Genomic DNA, 25,511 nt, shown 5'->3' on the forward strand with positions numbered 1-25,511 from the left:
ATTAAAATTAAATTGAAATTAGACTTAACTAGCCAATAACAGCCTAGCATTGCTGGCAGAATAACGGCTCATGACCTACAAGCTCTAATGACGATATTGCAAAGATGGAAGGTAGGAAATGATTTATTTTGGGTTTTAAGATAAACTTATATTTTGTAATTTTATTTTGTAGACAATATTTATAAAATACGACCAGAGTCACAGTGGAAAAACTAGTAGTTATCATCTAAGGTCCCTATTTTGGGATGCTGGTAAGCTTATTAAAAAGTGTTTTATAAAATCAAAACTAACCCTTAATTCTAACAGGAATTAGTACCAGCAACAAAGTACTAGAATGCATCGTTATACGTTATGTTAAGAATAGCAGTATTAAAATGGAGGATTTTTTCTTGGCTCTCGTGAAACTAAACCTAGCCCACGGTGAGAATTTACGCAGATGTTAAGGACGTTTCTCGGGTTCCCATCTTTGTGACTGACACAACTTAATTTTTTTTTTCTCTTTTAGAAAGGTACCGAGCTGCTGAGAAGAAAATGAAAGAAAATAGGCTATCCTTAGAAGAGGTTTGTTGTTATTATGAATATTTAAACATTTTATCTCTATTTTATGTTTAAATTTATTTCAGATTATATTAATGACGATATATTCTTAGAAAATTATTCATCGAACTGACGCTCATAATAAAAAAAATAATTCATCTGTCGTACAATTTAAATTATATTAATTGTACTTGTAAATACGAGGCGCTTATAGAAAGATGGAATATAAACTAATATTTGTTTTAAATTATAAAAAAATTATCATATTTACGCTTATAAAATCAATGTTTGAAGAAAATAGAAACATTGCAAGGCGTTCCGGGATAGATACGTTGTCTTTCAGCAACCTGGAAGCGACCAAAGTTCTCTTACTTACCTCGTATTCTGTCGATGTATATCGCCCTTAGTCTGATAATATCTTGAGCCCTATGGAAAGTATGTCCCCTACGCGAGAAATTTAGCTGCATACTACCAAAAGCGTTAATTCCATTGAAACTAATATTTCCCATAATTACAAATGAAAAACTTCGTGGAAAGATAATATAAAATGTTTAATACTTCATTTTAATAACGTCATAGTCATAGGCACTCGATATTTGAGGAATGAGATTATATTTCTCCCCAATTAAGCTTTTCGCAGGAGAAAAGGTAAGTATTTCCTACTTTAGGAAAACTTGTAAATTCTATTTGCGTGTTTCAGTTTGAAGCGGTTAATTAGTACGTCGGAACTTATGTTACCCAGCCTCTCATTTTCGAGGGTTAAAAAGGCCGAATTTGACATTTCCTCCTCAGCGGCAATTCTTTTGAAGAATTCTTTAATTCTAAAGCAAAGAGATTCGTGCTGATTCGATGGTCCAGTCTCGGGCGCTAACGTCACCACCGTTTGAAGTAGTTTGAATGACTCGTAGAAGGCTTCCTGAAAAGGGACCAAGTGTTTCACCATCTCATCGAGAGTCGTCGGAGAATCGCCCTTTTCTTTCTGACGATCTAAGAACCTTTGAAGTTGTTTGAGCTCGTTTTCTAGGTCCGATTCGTTGGCGTTGTACCATTCGGCGATGCCTTCCATCATGTTGTATTGTAAAAAATTGGCGCTCTTGGGATTAAAGGAATCGGAAGCGTGTATGAGCGACTGCGTTTCTTCATTGTACCTTTGGTTCAGTTCCGAGAGAACGCAATCTATATACAGGTTAAATATGCTTTCACGACTGCTCACGGAGGAATCTGATTCGGTTTTGAGACGGACGGGACTGATTTCGCTACGTAATTTCCCAGCTTCGCAGGCTTTATTTTTGATTAAGGCTAAAGACGTCGCTTCGGTCATCAAACTTTGAAAGACTTCTTCCGTTTTGATGCCGACTAAAGTAGAGTTGGCCACGTTAAGTAAATCGAACACGTTACTCATATCTTTATCTTCGTCTTGAAGATAATCAATCAGAAAATATAAAGGCTCGTTTTCATAGAAGCTAGAAAATTCGAAAACGCTCACGCTTCACGAGCTTGAATACGCGCGGTAATGTATTTTTTTCGAACGTTTCCGCTTTCGCTCAAAATTTTCACGCAACTCGCGCCTATGAAAACGAGCCTTAACTCTTCGTATATTTTTGACGCTAACGCGACGCTAAATAGAAAATCTAAATTCATAAGGCCAAGTACGCTTCTAGCTTTCAAGCTACTATTTTCCGCGGAGTAGTTTCTGGCAACTTCGACCAAGACTTCGACAATGGCATTGAAAGAACTTTTCAAAGCGACGCAGGAATGAGTTAGGTACGAACCAGGTTCTTGGTCAGGGTACTTGATAAGCGATTTTGGTTCGTCATCTGGGTAGTGACGTAATTGAGCTTGTTCTAACAAATTTTTGGCAACTGGGCAGGATTCGAAGAAGGCAACTATGCTTTTCAGCAGTGGAAGGAAATGCGTGAAGCTATGGACTTTTCTTACCGCGTCCATTAACAGATTGTCAATGTTCCTATAATTGGAATGGTAACACAACGCTTGAGGCGCGATTTGAGATATCATTTCGGTGAGTTTGGGTAAGTAATTCGATAAGGACGGAGCGAGGTCGTACGTTTGACCAATACAATTTTTCATATCGATGCCCCCTTCATGGAGGGAGTCGTTCAGAAAACGAAGAATATCTTCTTCCGTAGCTGATTGTAGTTGATGAAAACCGAGGAATGCTTCGACGACAGAGTCATCTTGAAAGTAACGAGCTACAAATGCAACGACTGGATGGTCATTTTTGTCTCTACATTCCAAGAACACTAGGGAAAAGTTGGTTTTCCGTTTAATACTTTGGCCTATGTCCGACTTTACCGAATCGGCCATAACTCCAATAAGCTCGACAAGGACGGTTTCGTTAATTCCAGTTTTGACTATCCTATTGACAGTTTCGTCAACTTTAGCAACCAAAGAAACTAAATTCTTAAAATAATTCATTTGGTGTTTGAAGAAATCTTCCTTGAATTGTATTGTTTCTATTTGGGTTCCGAAACGAATCGATTCAATCAAAGTTTTCAAGAAGCGGCAATAGTCTTCCACTTTTTTCTTGGGTTCCGACTGCTTATTCCACATTAGTGGTGTCACGGATGATCTTTTCCACGTGGACACTTCCGTATTGGCAATAGGGGCGGCTGTAGATTGAGCTATGACCATTTGTACTTGAGGATTAAACTGATTGAACGCCATCCATCTTTCAAAACATCGTTGATGGAATTCACTGCGACCGTGTTGACGTAAACCAGACTTTCCTTCCATAGCTCTTTTCCAGTTTCGAAAGCCGGCTGTGGTGAAGGCAGATCCTTTGGCGTTTTGACCTGGCATGGCGAAAAAACGGCAAGCGAAACAGAAGGCGGCGTCGGCTTCGAAACTGTACTCGAGCCAGGTATGGCGTAAGTACCATTCTTGTTTAAAGGCACGGGAGTCTTTGCCGAAGGATCGCAAAGGGAATACGACGTTTGTGGGTTGACAAGGGCCATGGTAGACGTTTTGGGATATGTCAGGCGGTCCTGTAATTAATTGAGAGACTTTTCGTTACGAAAATCAGTTCTGACTGACTTGGAAAGCCACAATATTTCCCATTTTATAAAAGTCAAAAAACTTTAACTTCTGTCCAATCTTTTCCCTATGTTTCACGGTTGATAGCCTTTTGGGAAACCATCTGCATCATCCGAATTGAAAAGGGGTGGTATTCTATCTCCCACCCTAGTTCAGAAGGGCATCGAGAGATGCATGACTGAGGCCAGGCCATTGAAACCCCAAACTCCGAAAACGTACCCTGCCCATCCCTCACGTATATAATCCCTTAGGACCTTAAGAGATTCAAACGCTCCCCCAAGCGGCGAAAATTGGGTAGGGTTGGTAAAAGAGAGGGGTAAAAGTCTCTATGTTTTGTTGTTCGTCTTATTCGTTTGCAACTACCACCCACTAGGAATGAACAAACAACCAGTTTTTTCATTTCTTCGAAACTCGAGAACTGCACCTTTAGAAGGCACACGTGTAGCCGTTAAATATTATTTGTGTATTAAAAACTTCAGCACAGCAAAAGAAAACAACATTTAAAGAAGCATAAATTAGAAAAAGGTTCTTCTGTACTGCCATTTGACACCGGTAATGATGCATTTTTGGGGAAATACGCGCGTTAAATGTAAGATAAACTCTGCCTAAGTGCGTAGCTTTGCCCCACATTTCACTGTACACTACATACTATATATGAAAGTGATACACAAGTGTTATAGATGTTTTTCTGATATACATATTTTTTGTTTTTGAGAAAGGAAACATTCTTTCATTATCTCTCATCACTTCCCCCTTTACTGTTAGCCCCGTTTTATCTCTCTTTCTAAAGCAATAGTACAGTTGTAAAGTATGTAAAAACTAGAAGTAAATTACCTGGTGGCGGATCTTTGTTGTTGGCAAAGTATTCGTACAACTCTGGAGTTAAGGAGGAAACGCTCTCTACGTTTTCCGGTTGTTTGAGAGCGCCTTCTTTGCTAGAAGCTCCTACTACTAGATCAGTTTCGGCGCTGACTTCGTAGCAAACGGTCGAAACGTCGTCAGACTCGGCTCTGGCGCTCAATCTTGACAAAGCTAGAGCGTCCGCCGTTGTACTGCCCTGATTCGTAATAGTTAGATATTGGTTTTCGAATACAACGTACCCACTTTGTTTCTTTTTCTTTGATTTTGGTAAGGCCACTGGGTCGTCTTTTGTACTAGACAAGACTCGTTTAGAGTTCATTTCCATCGAACGTTCGTTAACTTGAGCGATAGTAAGTTTTTAACCAGAACTGGTTAACGCTAACCTAATAAACAACCGCGAACGTCTAACGTGCGAAATATTCTGGTCTGGCGCCCCGAAACTCTCCGTGGCGTGGGGGATTTGGGAGGGCTAGAAGAACGAAGTAGAGTTAAACGTAGTAAAACGCCAGTGGGGAAGGTGGTTCGGTGGGCGACAGGAAGTCTGAATCGTAGCTCGGTGGGCGTCGGCCTACCCTCGACTATTCACAAACCACTCTCTCTCTCTCCCCTTAGATAGAAAAATGCACTCGTCTATACACCCCGCTATTTCGTCCCCGTTTTACTTATTGTATATAACCTCCTAGCTTCGGGGTGGGCTAAAGTCGGGTGGGGCATACCAGGAACGTCATATATCGCCCCCTCTTTCGCCCACCCGACATAGAGCTAGCTAAAGCTTTGTTAAGAACTTTGATAGCGCTGTCAAACTTCACCGTACCACTTCACTTCTGATAATACTGAAGAGTATCAGTACAGTCATTGCCCCCGTACCCCTCTTTTCGGTATAAATATATGCAGTTTGGGTAAAGAGAACATAAAAACACATTGTTTATGGGTTATACTCCCTTTAAACGTGTAGAAACTGGGTAGTTTCAAAATATTTTCAAATTTTCTTTCGTGAAAAGTAGGTCATTAAATATGCAAAGAAATTTTCGACAAAATTATTCGAGAAATGCTTCATTAAAGAAGAAATTTCAAATCATATTACGGAAACTTTTCATAGGTATACGGATTTAAAAATGATGCCCATTAATGACCATTTATTAACACTGCTCTTTACAGCCTCTAAAACTATCTCATATCTAAATTAACCTAAGTTTTAATGGAGATTGCTGTATATATATATGCAGTACATATAATATATATATAAAATATATATGCATCATCAAAAGCTGAAATATCCAAAACTCTCGTCTCAATAAATTAGCATAAAACTACAACTCAAGTGCAGATTTCCAGAAAGGCAAACGTGGATAAAATGTCTTACTAAGCATATCTCCCCTTTTTTCATAGAATATTTTTTATCATTCTCGAAACTCGATGTATCTCATGGAGGAAGAGTTTTTGGGGAATAATATTTTACTTCTTATCGTTGAATCAAAAACTCGCTAGGCGAAGATCAACCACATATGAATTGCTCTGAAGAAACGGAGGAGTTTTCCATTAGGATAGTTGCTTCTACAATATATGCTATAATACACAACAACTTTTGTAAAAAAATGTAGGCAGAATAGAGAAATAAATTCTATTACGACTCAATAACGAGTTCAGTAGGTCAAAAAAATTAGCATATATTCATGAAGTTCAAGAATACTTCTGTAACCTGAGAACGTATGAAAAGCTATCTTAGTTTTCCATGATCTTATACTGGGGTAAGTGGGTCGTTATAAGCTTGCCACTATGGTGGTGATGTAAAGGTACTAGACATTTCAGCACTACAACACAATTCCATCTTTAAACTTTCTTAGGCGTTAAATATGTTCCCGAGTCAACTGATGGCCAAATTTGTACATTACGCCTGTAAATTTAGTTGGGCCTGCAAAGTTTCAATGCGTGAGTAGAATCATGGAGACTGAACCTACATGCGCAGTAGTACCTGTTGAACTAAGGTTAGGGCTAAACTTGCCTTGTGAAAGTTTTTAAGAACTTATTGAAACGTCACGTGACTTTTCCCTACATATTCTTTGCTCATAAAGGTTCAGTTGGATCAAACACGAGATGAATTAGGCATTTTAAAATAGGTCTTATTTTATTGGGGGCGTGATTGAAGGTCATAGTGTAACCTTCCGCGAACGTTAGGCACTATTTTCTACTGCATTTCTTGAGTACGACTTCATTAGTGAGTCACGCGTATTTTAACGGGTCAACGTGGAATTTAAGCCTTGCCTACAAGCACGGGTTCAGCTTTCCAGCTAACTATGGACCTAGTACAGAACAATCTGTGGTACCCGAGTGTTTCCTCGACGTTGAAGTTAACAAGATTATTGAATTGGCGGCTTGAAGTGACCAACTTGATATTGATGATCTTTCACCTAGACCATCTAATTGGTATCGTTATGGGGTTTAGTTTATTTTGGGACATTATTGATTTGTTGGTTGCTTGGGTTAGGTTGGGTTCGACCGAGGAGTAAATCGGTAACCTGACTCCTCAGCGTCCACATTTCGTCGAAGGTTACTTAGTAAGGTATAGTTCTGATTTCTTTAGGGTTAGGTTTAGGTTTCGTTGCCTTCTTCTTGTAACTTTTGGACAGTATGGACATGTACAGTTTGCTTTTGCAATTGATTTGCCATTAACATGAGCTAATCAATCTAAAAATCTTGGCACCTACATTTTCAACCATAATTTTTGTAAAATAGGCCAACGTCATCGAGGCCTAAAAATAAAGTACGTGGTAATTTTTATGGACATAAAACTCGGCCTAAAACTTTAATCTTATCGATCAAAAAATAATTGACGTATTTTAGTCTATTTTTCACTCCCCTCCCCCAAATATAAATGATCTGAGTTTCAATTCTCGTATCTAAAGCAATTTTGTTACAAAAACGAACTTCGTTTTATAAAGAAAAGTCAAAAATATCTATCTATATTCCTTGAAAGAGACCGAGAGCATGGAGGATAAATACATGGAGAGGCAAAGAGGGTGCTCTTTCTATACCCATCCGACTAGTGGTAAAAATTCGAGGGCTTCCAACCTCCACATCCTCCCGCTGTTGGAGGTTAGAGTCTAAGTCATACTAGAAACGTTCCCGTATTTTCATCTCCATTTCTCCTCCATGATAAGAGTAAAAATGTAGTTGAAGCCGAAGATGGAAAATTTATATAGAAAAGATACTAAGGGTATTGAAAGGTTACTTCCAATATCCTAGGCTTAGATTTCTTCCGCTGATAAATTTCATCACCAGTTTTTTTGTCAAAATGTGCTTCTGTATTCTTTACGCTTTTTAGACTTGGTTTCGTTAAGATGAGCTTTGGAAATAGACTTTGCAATCCCAGAATGCCTGCCTTTCATGACGACTCTAGAAATATTTCTGATACAAAATTGGAAAAACCTTATTGACTTTCAATAAGGCAGTATAGGCTCGTTTATTCCATTTACTGGTATTGGAGATTTTTTCTTTAATCTGTCTTGAGAAAGCGGTAAAATAATTGTTGATTTATGAAATAAACCGGCTGTGGAAACCGGAGACAGAGTTAATAGATAGGTTTGGACACATCTTAGTGGTGAAATGCTTGCGTTAAGTCTTGGTTAAGACCACGTGTTTAGGACTTGTGCATAGTAGGCTCTTGCCAATTGATCCACAAAAGTTGCCCATAAATATTTAGCTTCGAAAGGGAAAACAGTTACTGTTACGGTTTTCCAATAAGATACTGGCCAAGATAGGCCTAATACTTTAGTGGTTTAGGCCTAGTACGTTCCATTTGTAAACCGTACCCATTCTGAAAACCAGTATAATCAAATCGGTGTTCGATATACCGGGTCGATACCACTTATACAAATGTCTTATTTCCAACGTTTGTTGAAACAAAAGAAATTTAATTTATTAGAGAAATTGTATAAGATAAAAGAGGCAGGTAGGCCTACTATACATTTTGAAAAATATCTCAAATTTTCTAGCTCTTAGCTAAAGTATGTGTTCTAGATTCGATCCTATTGATTTTTTATAATTTCGAGGGGTCAGTTACTATACACGCTGTATATTTCTTTGAAATCTTTAAAAGGCCTAAGCTTGGCAGTCATTAATCTTAATTTTTAATCGATGTACAGGAACTACGATAGTGATTAGCCCCTCGGTTATTAGAAACATTGGTCCCTACTTTTTTCCCAAGTAGTTACTTTGAGCTCGGTGAAAAATGGGATGCGAGAACTGGGTTGGAAATGGTCCAAGTTAACTTGACGTGAAAAATCACTTTTAAGGTAGGCCATGTCTACAAGTCATTCAACACCCCAACTTCCGCGCAGACTGTTCTTGGCGCCGGTATATATAAACCATAAACCTATCATACTCTCCGTAAACACGCGTCTAAAGTAAATTTGTTAAGAGCACGAATCCTTCTCGTCGTAGAAGGACATAGTCCCATGGACAACGCTGACACTAAGACCTTTACTTATACATTATGGGGCTATGATAGAACTCAAAAGTTTCAATTCGTGAAAGTTAGACGTGGAACTAAACTTAAAAAGTTGACTGCAGGACTTTTCAAGAAATAAAAAGAAAGGCATTGACAATGAAAGAAATAGCTTCGCTGAATTTCTCGAAAGAACTCTTTTCACGCGTTGTAAGTTTAGGCCTAACTAAAACCCACTAGTTGTTCGACCAAGTGGAAAGATAAGTAACTATTCCCATATATGTATTGTACATTCCATAATGATCCATCCACGTCTTTGAGCTCTTGGTTAAAACAATTATACTTGGACGTAGCGATACGAAAGCGAGTAATGAGCCAATGACCGGGAATTCTTCCTTTGTAACACCTGATGCTAAAATAATTAAGTGTATTTCCGAAGATTGTGCATCTCTCCAAGATATTATCAGACGCGAGTGTAATAATTAATTTTATTACAGACACTACAAATTAATTAAAACCTCCCTAAGGTAGACTTTTGTAGTGGATTAATATTGAACCAACCGTTTCGTACCATAAGTTCATAGGATATGTTCCATACATAAGTTTGTCACTGGTTACAAACTACAGTTTGTCATGAAGTAGATCATAGATTAACGTAAAGCGACGCCTGGTGAGGTGCTGTCAAAGGCTTAGTAATTCAAACTAAATATAAAGATGGAAATCCTGGAAGTCCTGCAAAATTAACCACCGAGTGTAGTCTGCTATTCTCGCTTGTCGTTCTCTAGTAACTAGCTCGAGCTGTCTCTATAGCATTACGAAGCATAGGTTGTGTCATACTTATGGAACATATCTTATGAACTTAGGCCTATCTTCGTTCTGTGTGTACTCAATAACAACATACATAAGGAAAGCCTAAATTTATCCATGGCTCCTTAGGTAACTTCATCGAGACTTTTAGAAATTTATAATTCTAGAGGTCTCTGTCAGTTTTGTATAAACCACGATTTTAAAGGATGACCTTAGCAACTGTTTAATTATGTCATCACCAAAGAGTGGGATAGATGACGCGGAAGCATTCGAGCGAATAGTACTGTTTGTCTTAAAAGATTAATACGAGATCGTATAGCCGAAACGAAACTTATTATTATAATTACATTTATACTTGTTGTTGTCCCATTCCTTTTGAAACAATCGAATGGACTCTTGTTAGCAATTTATATAGGCACTTGTTTTGCATAATTTTCTGAATATTAACAATTGTAATTAAGGAACTCTCGACGCTCTAGTTTAGAAACAAAGCTATCGAAATATATTCAATGAATTATATCGCTTTGGAGATTTTAAGTCAGGAACAAATATTAGAAAGGATTACATTTTAGTGAAATGAATTACTTAAAATTGTATATTGCAAATTAAAGATTGGTGTACGTATAATACCGAGTGTTGTAAGCCAGCCAGGTTTTAGGCTAGAAATAAATAAATATTAAAATTAAGCAGCTTTTCAAACTTTGTTTAACACCTTGAATTTAATTCAATTTAAAATGAAAACCAAATTAGTACTTACCTGAAATGTTAGCACAAATTCTTCAACATCTGTTTTAAAAATTTATATTATAAATATTATATAATGCATACACTAATTCAACGATTATCCAAAATATTTAATCACTTTTCGAGTGTTTACACTGCACCGGTAAATGAACCACGAGATTTCACTACTGAAATTTACAACAAATAGGGCTATTGAAGTTTTTTCATCCATTACTAAAACTACCAAATTTCCATTAATCTTTCAATTACTCGTAATTAACGTATTGTTCCAAATGATCCAACTAGAAACTGTGTTCTACCGTGTTTGGGATTCAAACTGCCAAATTAACTCCAATTAATTAAGGTAATGAAAATTGTACATAGTCCAATTTAGGTACTGAAACTTGTACATAGTCCAATTAAGGTAATGAAAATTGTACATAGTCCAATTTAGGTACTGAAACTTGTACATAGTCCAATTAAGGTAATGAAAATTGTACATAGTCCAATTTAGGTACTGAAACTTGTTCATAGTCCAATTAAGGCAATGAAAATTGTACATAGTCCAATTTAGGTACTGAAACTTGTACATAGTTCAATTACGGTAATGAAAATTGTATATAGTCTAATTTAGGTACTGAAACTTGTACATAGTCCAATTAAGGTACTGAAACTTGTACATTGTCAAAACGTTTTTCTTCATATAGATAATAGATTTTTTTTCACATATTTATTACAGTTTTTATGTTTTATTTATTCCATTTTTTTTAAAATATGATTTGTTTAGCTCAGGCACTGGCTTAAACTATTTTTTTTTTTTTTTCAATTTATTTAATGTCAGTTTGGAATTATATGTTTAAATGATAGCCCTTTATTTCATAAATATATTTAATAAATATATTTAATATACATTATTACTAACGTCAACATTTTTATCTTGGCATATGGGAGTAGGAAAAAAACGTTTATTCGTGCTTGGATACGGATTTCACGTTCTCACTAAGAAGACCATCCGAGAAATATTGGGGCATGTGCAAATATTTTGACAACGAAGACGTATACCGTTGAAACAAATGCCACTTGAAAATAAACAGGGAACTTGGCTCGATAATTGGTTTTCAGTGATCGTCCGCTCTGAGACTTAGACGTCCGCACCACCGTACGTGTATTTGAAGAGGAATTTCAGTCTAAACAGGGCTACTTTTGGCAAAGAGGAAGTCAAAAGTTTGATAAAGTAGTCGGTTTACCGAAAGAATAAAAAATCCGGAAAGAATCTTTTCCCGAAAGTTTTATTATCTTCCAGAAACATATTTTTCAATCCGCGCCAACGCCAAAATGAAAATCCAACAAATATTTATGGCCATCTCGGGAGAATAGAAACTGGATTTTATCCGGAAAAGTTTTCTCTTTAAGGGTTGGTTTACGCCCGGCTCGCGCGAGTGTCAATAATTCCGTCACATGACGTGAAGACTATGACTGTAGACCCGTTCGTCTACGTGGAATGAAGAGATCTTTGCACGCATATTGTTTTTCAATGCGCGTGTTGAATGAGAGCCGATATAAATAGTACCCTCGCCTAGGCCTGTCTGTCTATTCCCGATTCAGTTTTTTTGTCGTGAGCTACTGAAATAAATCAGACGGCAGAAGTTGATAAGTAATCACACTGCGTGTCCATTCGAGAGTTTACCCTGTAGGCTGAACGAAATGTCGTACTTTGCCTGGGACGCGTCTCGAAACGAAGCGTCCCGCAACATTCTCGGCTCTTGATAATGGCTCCGAAGCCCGTCCTAAATTTTTTATTGAAGTAGGCGTAGAGTATAGGGTTGATGCAGCTATTAGAGGCACCCAACCATTGAGCCACTGGTACCATAACGTTGAGTAAAGCGTTTTCCCAACTATCCTGCTCGATCCGACTTCCGACTTTAACTCTAGTGAAGATTATGTATAATGGCAACCACGACATGACGAAGATGACTACAACTACGACCATCATCTTGACAACCTTGAGTTTGGACCTCTGTATGACGTACTGCATCTGGACGCCTTTCGTCTCTCCGGGAATGTTTCGACGCCAGACTCTAATCCATATGCACAGATAACAGAAGGTGATGATGCAAAGTGGCAGCAAGTAACAAAGAATGAGATTGGCACCCAGGAAATATAGTTTCTCGTACTCTTCGGCCGGCCATTCTTCCACGCAGATTTCCATGTTGGAGTCAGCCGATTCGACGGGAATGACGTTGAAGAAAATTGCCCACGGTGAATAGATAACCAGTGAGAAGAGCCAGATGACGCATATTATTCTTCTGGTGGCTCTCGTTGACATTTGACATCGCAGTGGATAGCATATGGCCAGAAACCTTTAAAAAATAACGCCAGGAAATCAATATATACACTTCTTCAATATTATTCCGATAATTGAATCGTCGGAAAAAGGGAAGTTTCCGATACTTCGTGAGCCGTTTGCTTTATAACCCCTAAAGGTTAGGCTTTTTGAGAATATACTGGATTGTTTGCACTTGGGAAACCCTTGGAATATAAATATTTGACCTTATATATTGACTCTTTCGAGTCTCAAAATATGTAGCTTGTTTAGATTCTAACCGGGTTTTGCTTCATAAGTGAAACTGTGCGATTTCCAATTTATGCAAATAGTTCTTTGGTAAAATACGTAAAACAAAACTAAGGTTTTTATAGGTTATCCCCTGAAGAAAACGCAATTGTCAACTATGTAAAGACGACACTGGTAAACGTATACAGTCTTGGTAGAAATATTGTAAAAACGAATCAAGAACATGTCACTTTCTCCCTCGGTCCCTACTTGGGGAATCGCAAAGTGTTTTTTCACGAGCAAAATGTACCGAAACGCGGACCCTATAAAGAGATGCTATAAATCACTGCTAGCACCTTGGGTAGCGTAAACACTTCACTGTGAAAAACACCCTGGAGAAGTTACGCCTACTCTTTTCCCCTGGCTGTCCAGGGTAAGATTAGTTCGGTAAGCACGTCAACCCGATTTCCATTTGATAGAATGTCCCGAGCTCCCAGTTGTCAAGCCGTACGTAAGATTTTCAGTTACCCTTCTTCTTACTTCGTGCTCTTCGGAGTTTAAAATGGGAACTAGTCTTTGGGCATCCAACCATTAACGAAGTCTCACCGGTCATCTGATGACACTCAGTGTGTCATTTGGCTTCTCTTTTCGCTGCTGAATTGAGTTTACCTGTATAGTCTAAGCCTTACGTTCCGCTCTGCTTTTGCTTCTGATCAATAATTCGGCCCTAGCTCGTATAAAAAGGTCAGATAAGGAACCGAATTCCCGGAAGAGTTCTCTACATAGTTTTGCGCTTCCGATCAACCGTAGTGAACAATGGCTGGGTTATGTACTCTCCCCACGATCTGTTTTCTCCTTATCAGATATCCACCCGCCATTCCCGGAATATTCCTTATTAAACATGCCTAAAGTTATTAAAGGGAGGGTTCACTGAAAAGGTGAACGACACGAAGCCAATAACAGCGCGCACGAAATACGAATCGCTTTACTCTCCCTTTAAGGGTCCAATTATTATCCTGAGCCATTATTGCGTAGGGCCCGCCGAACTTTGTATTGTGGAAATGGAATATTTCGCCTCTAGGGACATTTCCTAGGAACTTCCGCTGAAATTATAGTTCCGCTTTTAACAGTTTTACCTTTTTAGAAGCTAGAAAGCGCAGCCGAATGGATTAGGAATTTCTAGCGCCGTCTGATACAATAGCCTACAACAACAACAAAAGACGTCATCTTTAATGATAGTCATAAACGATTTTGACAGCCTAGAATTTAGTGAGATTGAATTTTCTTGAAAGGTAGACAGATGAAAACGTGGTTGTTCCTTTGAGCATTATTATTACCGTATTTTTAATTTATAGCTTGTGTTATTTATTAAAACCTTCCAATCAGTTAAACCCTCCTAAGCCCAAAGAATTTAGAAAATTAAAATAAAAAAAAATGTTTAAAAATGCAAAATGCAAAATTCACAGTATGCTTTGCATTCCATTTCAAAATTACAAGCTGAAGTCATCAAAAATTAAATTATTTTCCTGTGATAAACAAAGTTAGCCTTATACTAAATTGTCGTTAAATTTATATTAAATTTGTGTGAAAAAAAGCTCGCATTTCTACCAAAATAATAAAATTCCTAGCGAATGAAGAAACGTCCAATGATGGCAAAAAGAATGCCTTAATTAAATTACCCAATTTAATTTCTATCTTCTTTGAATTTGTTGGAGAAAGTCGCAAAAATCTTAGAAAATAAATTTTCCTTTCTTTCTTTCCTGAAAAATATTCCTTTCCTTTTGTTTCATCAGCGAAATATATTATTTCGATTCAATGCGCTTTTACCCCTTTTTTTTGTCGCCAAAACTTTGGAGAGTCTACTCACTCTATCTCAGAACTTTCTTTTACCAGATTAAACAAGGTAGAAAGTTGGAGTATATCAGAAATCAGTATCTTCACTAAACGAATTGGAGGAAATCCAAGATTGACATCTTTCCTTCCCTAATGGTCGATATCACGCTTGATAAAAGAAAACCAATCGAATTTCAAAAGATTGTAACATCGTGAATTGAGATATGAAGCTATCTCATGCATAAATTGCAATCCATTCTTACATTTTTGTGACTTTCTAAGTTTCTTTTTACCCAATCTTAGATTGTAACACATATATTTCCAAAAAAGAAAATACTTAACAGGAAAAATGCAAACTTTTTTTTTTCAAACTCTATCCATCCCTCGGCTACATTTGAATCACGCGTAAAAGAATTTTCATCGATTCAAGGAAAAAGTAAGGGCCGCACTTCGGAATAAAATACGCTCTTGGGCCTGTCGTTTTACCTAATGAACATTTTCTAGGAAAAGGAATTTTACCTTTTTTTAAAGCATTCAACGTCACTTGTAAAATTGCTTAGGCGAGAAGAAAATATTCCCAGAAATTCTTAACCCCCAAGGCTCGGGAATTTTTAATAAGGCATTCGCTATGTAAAATGCCTAATCACTCATCCCACAATGCTCTTAGGGCAATTGTTGATTGTGATGTCCTTAAAAATAAATATGACGATGCTGTGGTTTCATATCGACATAATTTTGGGTGGGTTTAAGACTCTTACGTGGTTTTAGCTCTACTGGGATATTATATCACAGATACGCAATTAAGTTTCATGACCTCTTATATCATCTGATGTATAATAAAATCACTTTAAACTACCTACACCTCTCGGGGGTTGATCCATGCAACCAAATATCGGATCGTAATGCAAATATCTATAAAGTTTATGTCGTTTCAAAAGGTAATGGGGCTATATATGAGAAATAAATAGGTCTTCCCTTCCATATTGTTTATTAGCAAAACGGACACGAAACGCGCGTGGTAAACACTCGTAGTGCAAGTTGCGTTTAGTAACTAGTTTCCGAATTAGAAGCCCCGGTCGTGTATTATTAGTTCGAGGGACTCCACTGCAGAATTGCAAATGCGATACAAAATACTGGCTTTGAATTTGCGAATCTAATATCACCTAACGTCAAGAGGTGTGAGATAGAGGAAACTGTCAAATTAATGGGTGTGAAAATCCGAATTTATTGTTGGTTGCAGTTATCAGTTTAACAACGCGGAATTTACGCGTTTCGATCCACCCCGCCTTTTCCTAGATCTGATAGTATAGCCAAGAAGCGATATCTAGTTTAATAGGAGAAGGCATAAATTCGCCACATTTCTATCTTTACCTCCAGTCCAAACGTAGGCCCGGAGTTAATCCCCGCCTCTAAATTACAACCAGCATCTCATTGGTTCTTGACAACTCACGTCAACGCGACGCGAATGACGAAAATTACCTATTTTCCGACTAAGGAGAGGCGAAATAGCCCGGCCTCCTTTTACGCCCCCCTTATATTTTGAAAGGGGGCCTGGGACTATGGCGCGCGAATACTTAGGCATCTTATACCTTCTCCCTAGAAAACTAGATATCGCTTCTTGGTACAGCTAACTGCGCTAGATTTGGAACTTCCCAGTTCTCAACTAGACCAAACTTTGGGAGTTACGGCAATAACCTCCCGCATGGGTAACGTAAACAGAGTCCAGGAGGACTGCATGGGATGGGATACTCACCGATCCAGGGATATGGCTACCAAAGTGTTGATAGAGGCGCTGACGGAAACCCCTTGCAAATAAGAGACAGATTTGCACATAAACCAGCCGAGCATCCAAGCTAAAAATGAAATAAAAACAAATTATTCATTACCGGGGTGTACATAAACATAACTGGATAGTCGCTTGTTAACGAAAAATTAATTTTTAGGAAAATGTTTGGATAGATAACAAAATATCCTTGCATCTTTCGCTAACTCTCATGCTATGCGAAGTAGAGAAGAGATTTATGTACGTCGTTTACCTTCTCGTAACATAAAATAACAGTTTACTCATAGCCGAGTCTGAAACAGGCAGTAAAATTAATATTTTTCGTGCTTCGTAAAATCAATATCTCTTTGTAAATTTGCTACAACAACGGGGATTTAACAATATCGGCTCGTTACCTTGGATTAACGAGTATTTAATACATGACAGATATTTGTTTATCTTTTGAATTTAGCTACGCAACTTTATGAAGTCAAGAATTTATTGTGAACCCATCTTATTACCATGTTTAACAGATGTTTTGGAAAGTATCGTCAGTTACGTGTATTTTGCACCAAATTGCCATTTAATATTTTTATTTTTCATTAAAAATTTCACACTGGGTGGGCATAGCGGTATATTTAAGTGGTTGTGTCCATATTTAAAATTGGCATTATTTGGAAGTAGCGTAATCAATCAGGAAGTAGCTTGTCAAAATACACAACCCCTTCCTTATTTGACAGCTCAGGGTATCCCATAGGATGATGTACAACGCAAGGGCTAGCTATAATCGAATTGTAGAACAGAGAGAGAGAGAGAGAGAGAGAGAGTTCAGCTGGAAAATGCTCCAGGGTTTTAATATCAAATCTTGTCAGTTGAGACATGAGTAGTGACAGTCTTAGAAACACGAAATTAGCTTACAAACAGTTGCATAACTTTTATATTAATCAGCTGCCATCTTCATATTTTATAAATTTGAAACTCCAAATAGGTTCATTACAATACCTATCGGAATAAATCTCCATTCGTTACTGATTATCTATTTCAACTATAAAAAATATTAAATGACATGTAATTAGTTGTTGAATTCTAATGAACTTCAATAATTATTTCCTCTTTAACCGTAATGAGGTTAGTTAATTAATCCATTGTCAGTGAAGGTACTCGTTATCCAGTTGGCTAAACTTTTCATTAACATGAAACCATCAGAGCGGAATTTTGAAATTAACTATGCATATAATTTCGTTCATTCATTCTAACACGTAGACTCATTTAAACTTAAAAAAATGTAAATGTTTCAAAGTTTATGGGCGATAAAGGCCACAGATTTCTTGAACGATTCCTCTGAGACAAATTTGTTTCAACTACGAAATAAATTTTAATATTCGTTCTGTTAAAACAATTGAAGAATTTTGTTTCTCTTCTCAATAAATAGCAGAGCTCTGTTATACAGGGTGTTTCTGTTAATCTCCCATAAATTGAAGGGTGTTTACTGTTCAAACAGAGTCGAAGTGACTATGAAAAATATTTACTACGACAATATTTAGTTAATTAATTTATGGGCTCCCAAAGTATTGATTGACCCCCTAAAACAATAAAAGAGCCGCACATGCTCAGTAAGACATATCATACTTCTGTTGATTTCAATCTAAGAAAGTTATGTAACCTTCATCCTAGTATTGAATGGGTAGAAGTGTGCCAACGCTGGTAAAGTATAAGCTAACTACTCTACATGATTTGGGGGTCAATCAATGTTTGGGAGGTGTAATATCTCCGTTACTTAATGTTGCAAATGCATACTCCATGCATGTTCTTTGACATGCACTTTCCACTCAGTTAAACCCTAAAAACACACCCATTAATTTATGACAGGCTTATCGGATACACCCTGTATATGCTACAATCTTCTTTTAGTTTGTAAATTTTGTAGCGAAGAAAACTCGATTCCTCCATTATCAGCACCTGGTGCCGGCTCTTCATTTCCGTAGAGTATTATCCAGTAATAAATAGAACTGGGAATCCTTCCACGGTATTCGTTTCCACGGATAATTCGAAGACGCGTGAGATGGAACGATTTTCTGTTACATAAGGGATTTGAAACGCAGTTTCCAAGGCACAAATCTAAGGTTTATGCTTCTTTAAATTCATTGGGCGTTTTTGCGAAAATTGAGTAGAGTTTAAAGATTCAACGAGTTACGCGATTACAATATTCTAAAGTTTTAGTCCATGATGCTCCTCACGCGATGCCAAAACAGGAAAACATCAATTTTACTTTCCTTCCTATTTACCTATCGATTACTTCGATGCTAAACCGAAGCTGTTGTCTTTCTTGCCTTTATACTAACTCCTTATACTTTCAATAAACCCACAAAAGTTAAGCGGGGTATCCAATTTACCGAAAAGGTCTAGGAACTTCTCGGTCGTCGCAATTGCTTCAAATGAAACTATGAATTCTTGTTTATGGATTCGGTCGTTAAATTAAAGTTTCCCCTAAGGAGAGTTTCAAATTGATTTTGCCCAAATTTATTTCCTTCCTCTTTTAGCAACTCTAAACTCCATTAATTTTTCACTCGCTGAAAGTATAATAGCGGTGCTCTTCTTGTGTTTATATTAATGTGCAATAGGATTTTTGAAATATAAATATAAATATAAATATAAATTTAAATATGTATAAATATAAAAGTGCTAGGTTAATTATGAATTTCTTGCTTCGATATGCAGTGAGAAAAGAAACTTAAAATAATATTCTTTAAGTTTCCTTTCGAATAGTAAATCGGGTTCCACGGAAAGTATTAAAGTCTCTTCTAGAGTATTTTTGAAGTTGGAAACTTTCGCGGATTAAATATGCAAATCCAATGCATTTTAACCTGTATTACCTAGGGAAAATCGGCTTACGACGAATGTATCCAAAAACGGATTTAAATTTTAAAAGGGTTAATATATAAATACATAGTACTTCAAAAATTAAATCCTTTGAGATTCTACTCGCTAAAGAGTAGAAGCAACAAAGGGTGAAAGTTAGTCCTTTGGTTTTTCTTCGAAATGGAAAAATAATTCATCAGAAGATCTTGTGTCTCCAAGATATCATATTAATCTAGTCCAAAAACTGAAAGAAAGTGGATGCCTCAAAGGAGTGTTATTTTTGGCAATTCTTTTCAGAATTAGTTAACTGTTGCAGCTAGTTCCTCGTGCAATTAACCGAGGTGTAGTTTTTCTCTTTTGAATTTTATTTGCCCTTATTTAGTTCGATGGTGAGGAAGATTTCTCCTATGCAGTCTCAGTTTTATTTTCCTAGAAGACGGTATCCTTTCCTTCAAGCGGGAGTAATTGAATTTTTAATTGGTATACCCTCTGGGAGCAGAAAAGGAAACGCGTTTGCCCTTAAAACTTTACTAAGACTTTTGGGTTTTGCTTGCCTTAACATTACTGCTTCGAGCTATGGGGTTAAGTTGTGGGACCACAATGGAAAGAGATTGAAAACCACTAACAATTTTTTTTCTCCAAAGAAAATATCTTTCAGGATAAATAGGTTTTTGGTATCGTGGTTTTGCTTTTGTAAGAGAAAGAACAATAATTTTAGTAAAAATGTTTCTTTAATTAAACCCAATACGAAAAACAATAGAAAAACTAATTTGCAGTATTGTAAGTTATGCTATATAAATAAGCATAACTGTCAGGAGAATTTTACATGGGAGTTAATAACAGTAATGCTTTATATGTTGTGTTGGTCCTTTTTTGAAGTACACATGGGATTCTATATTGTTTCCCCTTTTAAAGTCGAGAGAGGTTAGAGAGAGGAACACATTTTTTTAATGTCATCTAATCTTAATAACTATATCCCATCATTATTAGAGTTTAAAACATTTACTAGCCTCTGCCTGTATCTTTTTTAGCCATATCGTAGTATACGATAGGCTCTTAGTTTGACCCGAGCCGTCCGTAATAGTAGTGGCCGGGGTTGTCGCTTCGTTATCGTCAGATTTTAGCTTAAAAGGAACTTTATATTACCACAACCCACCCATAGGGGTTACTGGGCTTGGTTAGAGATTTAATTTTAATTAAAATTTTTTCAAGTCAGACCCGGGAATCGAACCCGGGTTGCTGGTGTAGAAGACAGCCACTCTACCAATGAACCATAGAGACTTATTATTATTTATTCTTATCTCTAAAATGTCGGGGTGATGTGGGGTGGGGTACCTCTTAATCTGTGGGGTCGGAAACTTTTGAATTTTTATCTGTGGGGTCGGATACTTATGAATTTGTATGTTTAGGGTTTTTATATTTATTTTCTTTTTATATATGTGCTAATTAAATAGATAACGATTTTCCCGTTTCCTACCGCGCTCCTCATGTGTTTCGTTCTCGTTCGGTAGCTATCGTCATCTATGTTATGTTTGACTGGAACGTTTTGGCGGTTAATTCAAATGTGGGTTTAGATAGAGCTAACATAGTGTTAAATGAACGTTATGCATTTGATCATTTTAGCTTTGCTAAAGGTAATTCGAGGGGATAATCACTAAAATGCGTAATCACTATAACTAAACTTTCTCTTTCAAAAGTTTCTGGGCATAAGTCCTTGTTAGAAATTTATAAGATGCGATAAGTGTGCATCGGCATAAGTCTATGTTGTAAACTCATCGAGGGGATTATCACTAAAAAAACTATCTGTTCTTCGATTCGCCGGAATATTAGAATTACAGCATAAGTAAATTTATACGGTTATAATTTAATCACTGTTTAGAGTAGGGAATCGAGGGGCTATTCACTCTGATTTTATGCACGGTAAATCATTTAAGCATTGAAAAAGATAGCGCTATTCACTCATTAGGGTAAGGTATAGAGGGGTTATCCACTCATTAGGGTAGGGTATAGAGGGGCTATTCACTCGTACGATATGGCTACTATTACGAGCCCTTGGGCCGTATTGTTTTTAACCAGAATGATGTTTTCCCACGTCTATCTTTGGTCTCTCATTGGCTCTCAGATGAAATGACGACCTGCCCCTTTTAGTGGAACATTCTTAATTTTTTTGGCGGACTAGAATAAAAAGTTCCGCATAAGCGCGCTGCGGTCGCATCGATAGAAAATATCATCGCCTAACTGGGAGAGGCATCTGATGTGAACTTCGGTGCGGTTATATGCTTCTGCATCAACGTCGGAATAGTTAATGACAGTTTTAGAAAATCAAAAATGATAGAATTACCAATGCTGCTTTAATTTTGTTGATGGTGAAAGCCAAGCAAGGTTTAACAATTTTTTTACACTATTACTGGGTCGAGTAGAATATTAATCACAAATGCTGGAATCAAAATAATAATTTCCTTTTGTGGGTATAAGTTTCGCGTCGTTTCGGGTAAAATGATGGACGGTCTGCGGTAGCGGTTATGGCTATCATTAAAGAACAAGGCCATGCACTGCGATATCATTTTTCTAAGGCTCACTGACATAAAAAGGGATATTAATTTATAATCTGTAGAGTTTTGTTTACCATAATGACACTTTCCTATTGTTAAGGTTTGAAATCCGTTAAAATCAGATGTTGGTATTCTTTCAAGTGAAAAATATTTCAGAAATTAACTTAACAATACATCATAGGATTCAAAAATAGCCCTATAAGTATATCTATTCACTCACGAAATTAGAAATAGCCCTTATTCCATCAAATCGATGTCTTTATCCTTTCTTATAAGGCATTTTATAGGTTTGTCTTTTTCGCTCTATTTCACATTGTCGTTTGACGTTCTTTTTTGAAGGATTCTGTATTTGATAAAAGGATCTAAGGTAGCTTTTTTGTCCCCAAAGATTACAGGATAGCAATGAAGTACACAAGTTGCTTTCTATAGCTGTAATAAATAACACTAATGCAATGAAAAAAAAAATACTTAGGGTATGAAAAGCATTTAGGGTTGCCTTTAGTAAGAAATTTCCCAAATATGATTGAATTTTGGGAAGACGGGCTGCAGAGGTCCCACTTGTATCGATATTGATATTGCTGTGAATTCCACTAGTAATAGGCCTCACTTTTATTGGATAAAAGGTTTCTGGTCTAACGATAAGACTTTAAGGAGAAATTCAAAGGGAATATCTAATTATACTTCATATTAAAAAATATAATTAAATATCCATTCTTAACATTCTCATCTAATCAAGGCATGTGGCTCTTACCATATTAGACGTTATTAAGCTTCAACGAGGACAATAACTCATTCGCGCTTCCATTCTAGCGGTCTTGAACCATGGTATATATATGGATATATCAAGAACAAAGGGGTTGGCACCCGCGCTCTCGATACGCTAGACGTTAGGCGGACAGTCGTTCAGTTCTCCTTTCTTTCTCCGTGGTCATCCATCATGGTTCTAGGCGATACCATCTCCGGAGCCTATAGTGACCACATTAGGGAATCTGGTCACTCTTGAGAAGGGGGATTCTAGAAAGGATATCGCTTCAAGAGAGATATTGTCTGACAAGATCTCCACCAACGCGCCATCGCTTAGCATTCACATTTAATTAACAGGTTTTTTATTAAGAATACTACGTCTACATGAACCTTTTAACGTCTAACGCGTTCTCGAGATGAAAGGTACTTGCTTCTCATTTAACCTTCATCCATCCATTTGTTGGGAACATATTTATCACAAAGTATGACGTCAGATCCAAAGTTTTTGTGGGTTAAATAGACTTCACCATTTTTTCTACCATTTTATTAAGAAAGTTTGGAAAGTATGTGTAACCAAGACACTAATTAAACCCGCTCCTCTGCAGGGTGTATTCTCGTGTAACTCTTATATATTCTTTGTAAAGTTATTTAATTTCACGAAATTAGTTTTGATTATAATTAAATTCTTCAGTGAAACTTCACGCTGTCACTGGAATTAACTATTAAACACGAATTTTCATTGGTCGAAGGTACAGTCACGTGTACCTTCTTTCTGAAATTTCCCCGGGGTTTATAAGTAATTTCGATCTCTCATATTACAAAATATGAATAATAAAAGGGCTTAACTAAATTTCAAAATCGAAACTTTATAATCCTGAAAGTATATAAGCATGTTTGCTTAGAAACGTGATAGAAAATTTGGTTACAAACATCGAAGACTTATAGTTCCCGATAAACAAAATATGCAAATGACGTGTTGTATATAGAGAAATCAAAATTTCAATGTGATCTTGGGAATAACAATGAGTGAAAGTAGAGAAAATACCCTTCTCTTCGTGGCCCTTTCAGTGAAACATCAATGCTCCCTTTAACGTGGACTGACTTCGAAGAAGTTAAACATGCAGGACGTAGTTTGGCCTGAAGGGTTCACCTATTTTTAGTCGATTGCAAAGAACCAGTATGCAAAAAAGGGTATTCAATCGGGCCCCAAAACTTCTTACGCTTTCATATAGCGAGGGGCTAGTCACTCTCAGATTATCTGTACACCGATTACAGTTATCCATGTTTTCAATATACCACTGTCTAGAATAGTAAAGATTGCGCGTTATTCCCTTTAGTACCTTCGAAGATAAACCGATTAAGCTTCAGGAGTGACTGACCCCTCGCTTATTGGCGTGAATAAAATTGTATTAGGATAAGTGCCAATGATAAACGCCCATGTCATCAGCCAATAAATACGAGAGCTCTCGTATTTACAGGCACGAGAGTTGTATGCCAGTCGACAGATAGTCATTGTGTCAAATTTATACGTTGATTGATACAGCATCCGGGCGTCCTTCGTTTCACCATGGTTAAATATAAAGTATCTTGCATTGGCAATATCCCAATACGAAGCGATACCCTTCTATAGGACGTGCAAATAATGGTTGTTTATACAATATGGTGCGTTGGTAATATGGCCCAATTATAATGACACGCGTTGTTAGTCTCTATGCCGGATTAATAATAAATGCACGAAGGATCCATTTGCTTATCCAAATTAATGTTGTTGCTTGGCAAATTATTATGATACCATGTTTTTTGTGACCCGAGATGATACCCAAGAAATTGTTCAATGAACCAATGATATTGTATTTCATATTAACAAGTTTGCTCCTTAAAATACGTTGCGATGAAATACGCTATGACAGAAGGGGATAATAGGAGAAGGATGACACTCCGTATCCTCTTAATACTTTAGTTATATAACATGGCTCTTCCCCCAGGCATACCCTTTTTGTTTGCTCTTCCGCTCATCAAACTTCAGATGGGCATCGCACCATGCAGGGGTGAATTCTATAACTGTTTGGTACTAAATCCTCAGCAATCAAAACACGAAACTTGATTGTCTTGACGTGGGACAAAAATCTATGTAGACAAACGCACCTAAGATCCAATAGAGTAATGATGAGGGAACTATTTATCGCGTATGAGATTCGGCTTAGTAACCTTGCTCCAAATGTAAAATGATGTTGGGAAGAATCGTGTTACAATTACCCCGTTTTGTATTTGGTACACTTCTGTCAAAGGGAAGTATTACATACTTCTGGTTATAAATATTTCCCTCAGTTTCGTGGAAATAAATAATTTATTTTCCACGATCCTTTGCCTCGTGCCAAAACCTGTTTGCCAATTTTAAACATATCCCTTGTTATTCTCCAATATATAGTGTCCAATCTCTCTACGAGTGTATCCGCGAGATAAATTCTCTTATTGGTTTCAAGTTCGGTGGAATGGCATGCATGCATACAACAGGCGTTGGTAAAGGAGCGTAGAGATCTCCCAAGAAATATATCGCGTATCGAAATTTTGTTTGTTTGTTCTGGCAGAAAGACGTTTGCGGGGTCTGTGATTGATCGGCAAACCAAGCTCACCAAGGCTAGAACGAAACGATAGGAAATACGCGAGTGCCCATAACCCAGTGAAAAGAAAAATCGTAAAAAGAAAACTGAGATAAACCCTGAATCTCCGGAACGGTATATGACTTCCTTTCTCTATTATACGGTTTTAAAAAAGTATCTCCGC

At 37.1% G+C, this 25,511-nt stretch overlaps 4 protein-coding genes across 8 annotated transcripts in view; 2 read left to right on the forward strand and 2 right to left on the reverse strand.

Annotated features, from left to right (window-relative positions):
* Window positions 1–807, forward strand: part of LOC149651101 (calpain-9-like) — a 28,161-nt gene extending 27,354 nt beyond the window's left edge. For 2 of the 4 annotated variants that reach the window (XM_089847895.1, XM_089847898.1), the window contains exons 15-19: window positions 43–111; window positions 173–251; window positions 307–420; window positions 506–561; window positions 624–806. In XM_089847895.1, coding sequence (XP_089704021.1) covers window positions 43–111; window positions 173–251; window positions 307–420; window positions 506–561; window positions 624–650 — 345 coding nt within the window. In that variant the 3' untranslated portion in view covers window positions 651–806. Of the gene's footprint in view, window positions 1–42; window positions 112–172; window positions 252–306; window positions 421–505; window positions 562–623 lie in introns of all 4 variants that reach the window. The other 2 variants (XM_089847897.1, XM_089847896.1) reach the window with 1 other exon arrangement.
* A 1,197-nt stretch (window positions 808–2,004) lies between these two features.
* LOC149651102 (uncharacterized) lies at window positions 2,005–5,121 on the reverse strand. Its single transcript, XM_089847900.1, has 2 exons — window positions 4,426–5,121; window positions 2,005–3,542 (listed from the first exon to the last, which is right to left on the reverse strand). Exons 1-2 carry the CDS (start codon window positions 4,775–4,777, stop codon window positions 2,020–2,022), a joined length of 1,875 nt encoding a protein of 624 aa, XP_089704026.1. The 5' UTR covers window positions 4,778–5,121; the 3' UTR covers window positions 2,005–2,019.
* A 941-nt stretch (window positions 5,122–6,062) lies between these two features.
* LOC149651103 (DNA polymerase beta-like) overlaps window positions 6,063–25,511 on the forward strand; it is a 61,784-nt gene continuing 42,335 nt past the window's right edge. The window contains exons 1-2 of the mRNA XM_089847901.1: window positions 6,063–6,200; window positions 6,297–6,381. Of these exons, the coding sequence (XP_089704027.1) occupies window positions 6,306–6,381 (76 nt within the window). The 5' untranslated portion in view covers window positions 6,063–6,200; window positions 6,297–6,305. The remainder of the gene's footprint in view (window positions 6,201–6,296; window positions 6,382–25,511) is intronic.
* The window catches only part of LOC149651104 (neuropeptide SIFamide receptor-like), a 37,758-nt gene continuing 23,351 nt past the window's right edge, over window positions 11,105–25,511 (reverse strand). The window contains exons 2-4 of one of the 2 annotated variants that reach the window (XM_089847890.1): window positions 16,564–16,663; window positions 12,140–12,786; window positions 11,105–12,046 (exon numbers count right to left, since the gene is read on the reverse strand). In XM_089847890.1, the coding sequence (XP_089704016.1) occupies window positions 12,003–12,046; window positions 12,140–12,786; window positions 16,564–16,663 (791 nt within the window). In that variant the 3' untranslated portion in view covers window positions 11,105–12,002. Of the gene's footprint in view, window positions 12,787–16,563; window positions 16,664–25,511 lie in introns of both variants that reach the window. The other variant, XM_089847889.1, reaches the window with a different exon arrangement.

Source organism: Phalangium opilio, unplaced genomic scaffold, assembly GCF_054372755.1.
Source record: "Phalangium opilio isolate 3A_F unplaced genomic scaffold, DU_Popi_V2 ptg000082l_1, whole genome shotgun sequence".
Lineage (NCBI taxonomy): Eukaryota > Metazoa > Arthropoda > Arachnida > Opiliones > Phalangiidae > Phalangium > Phalangium opilio.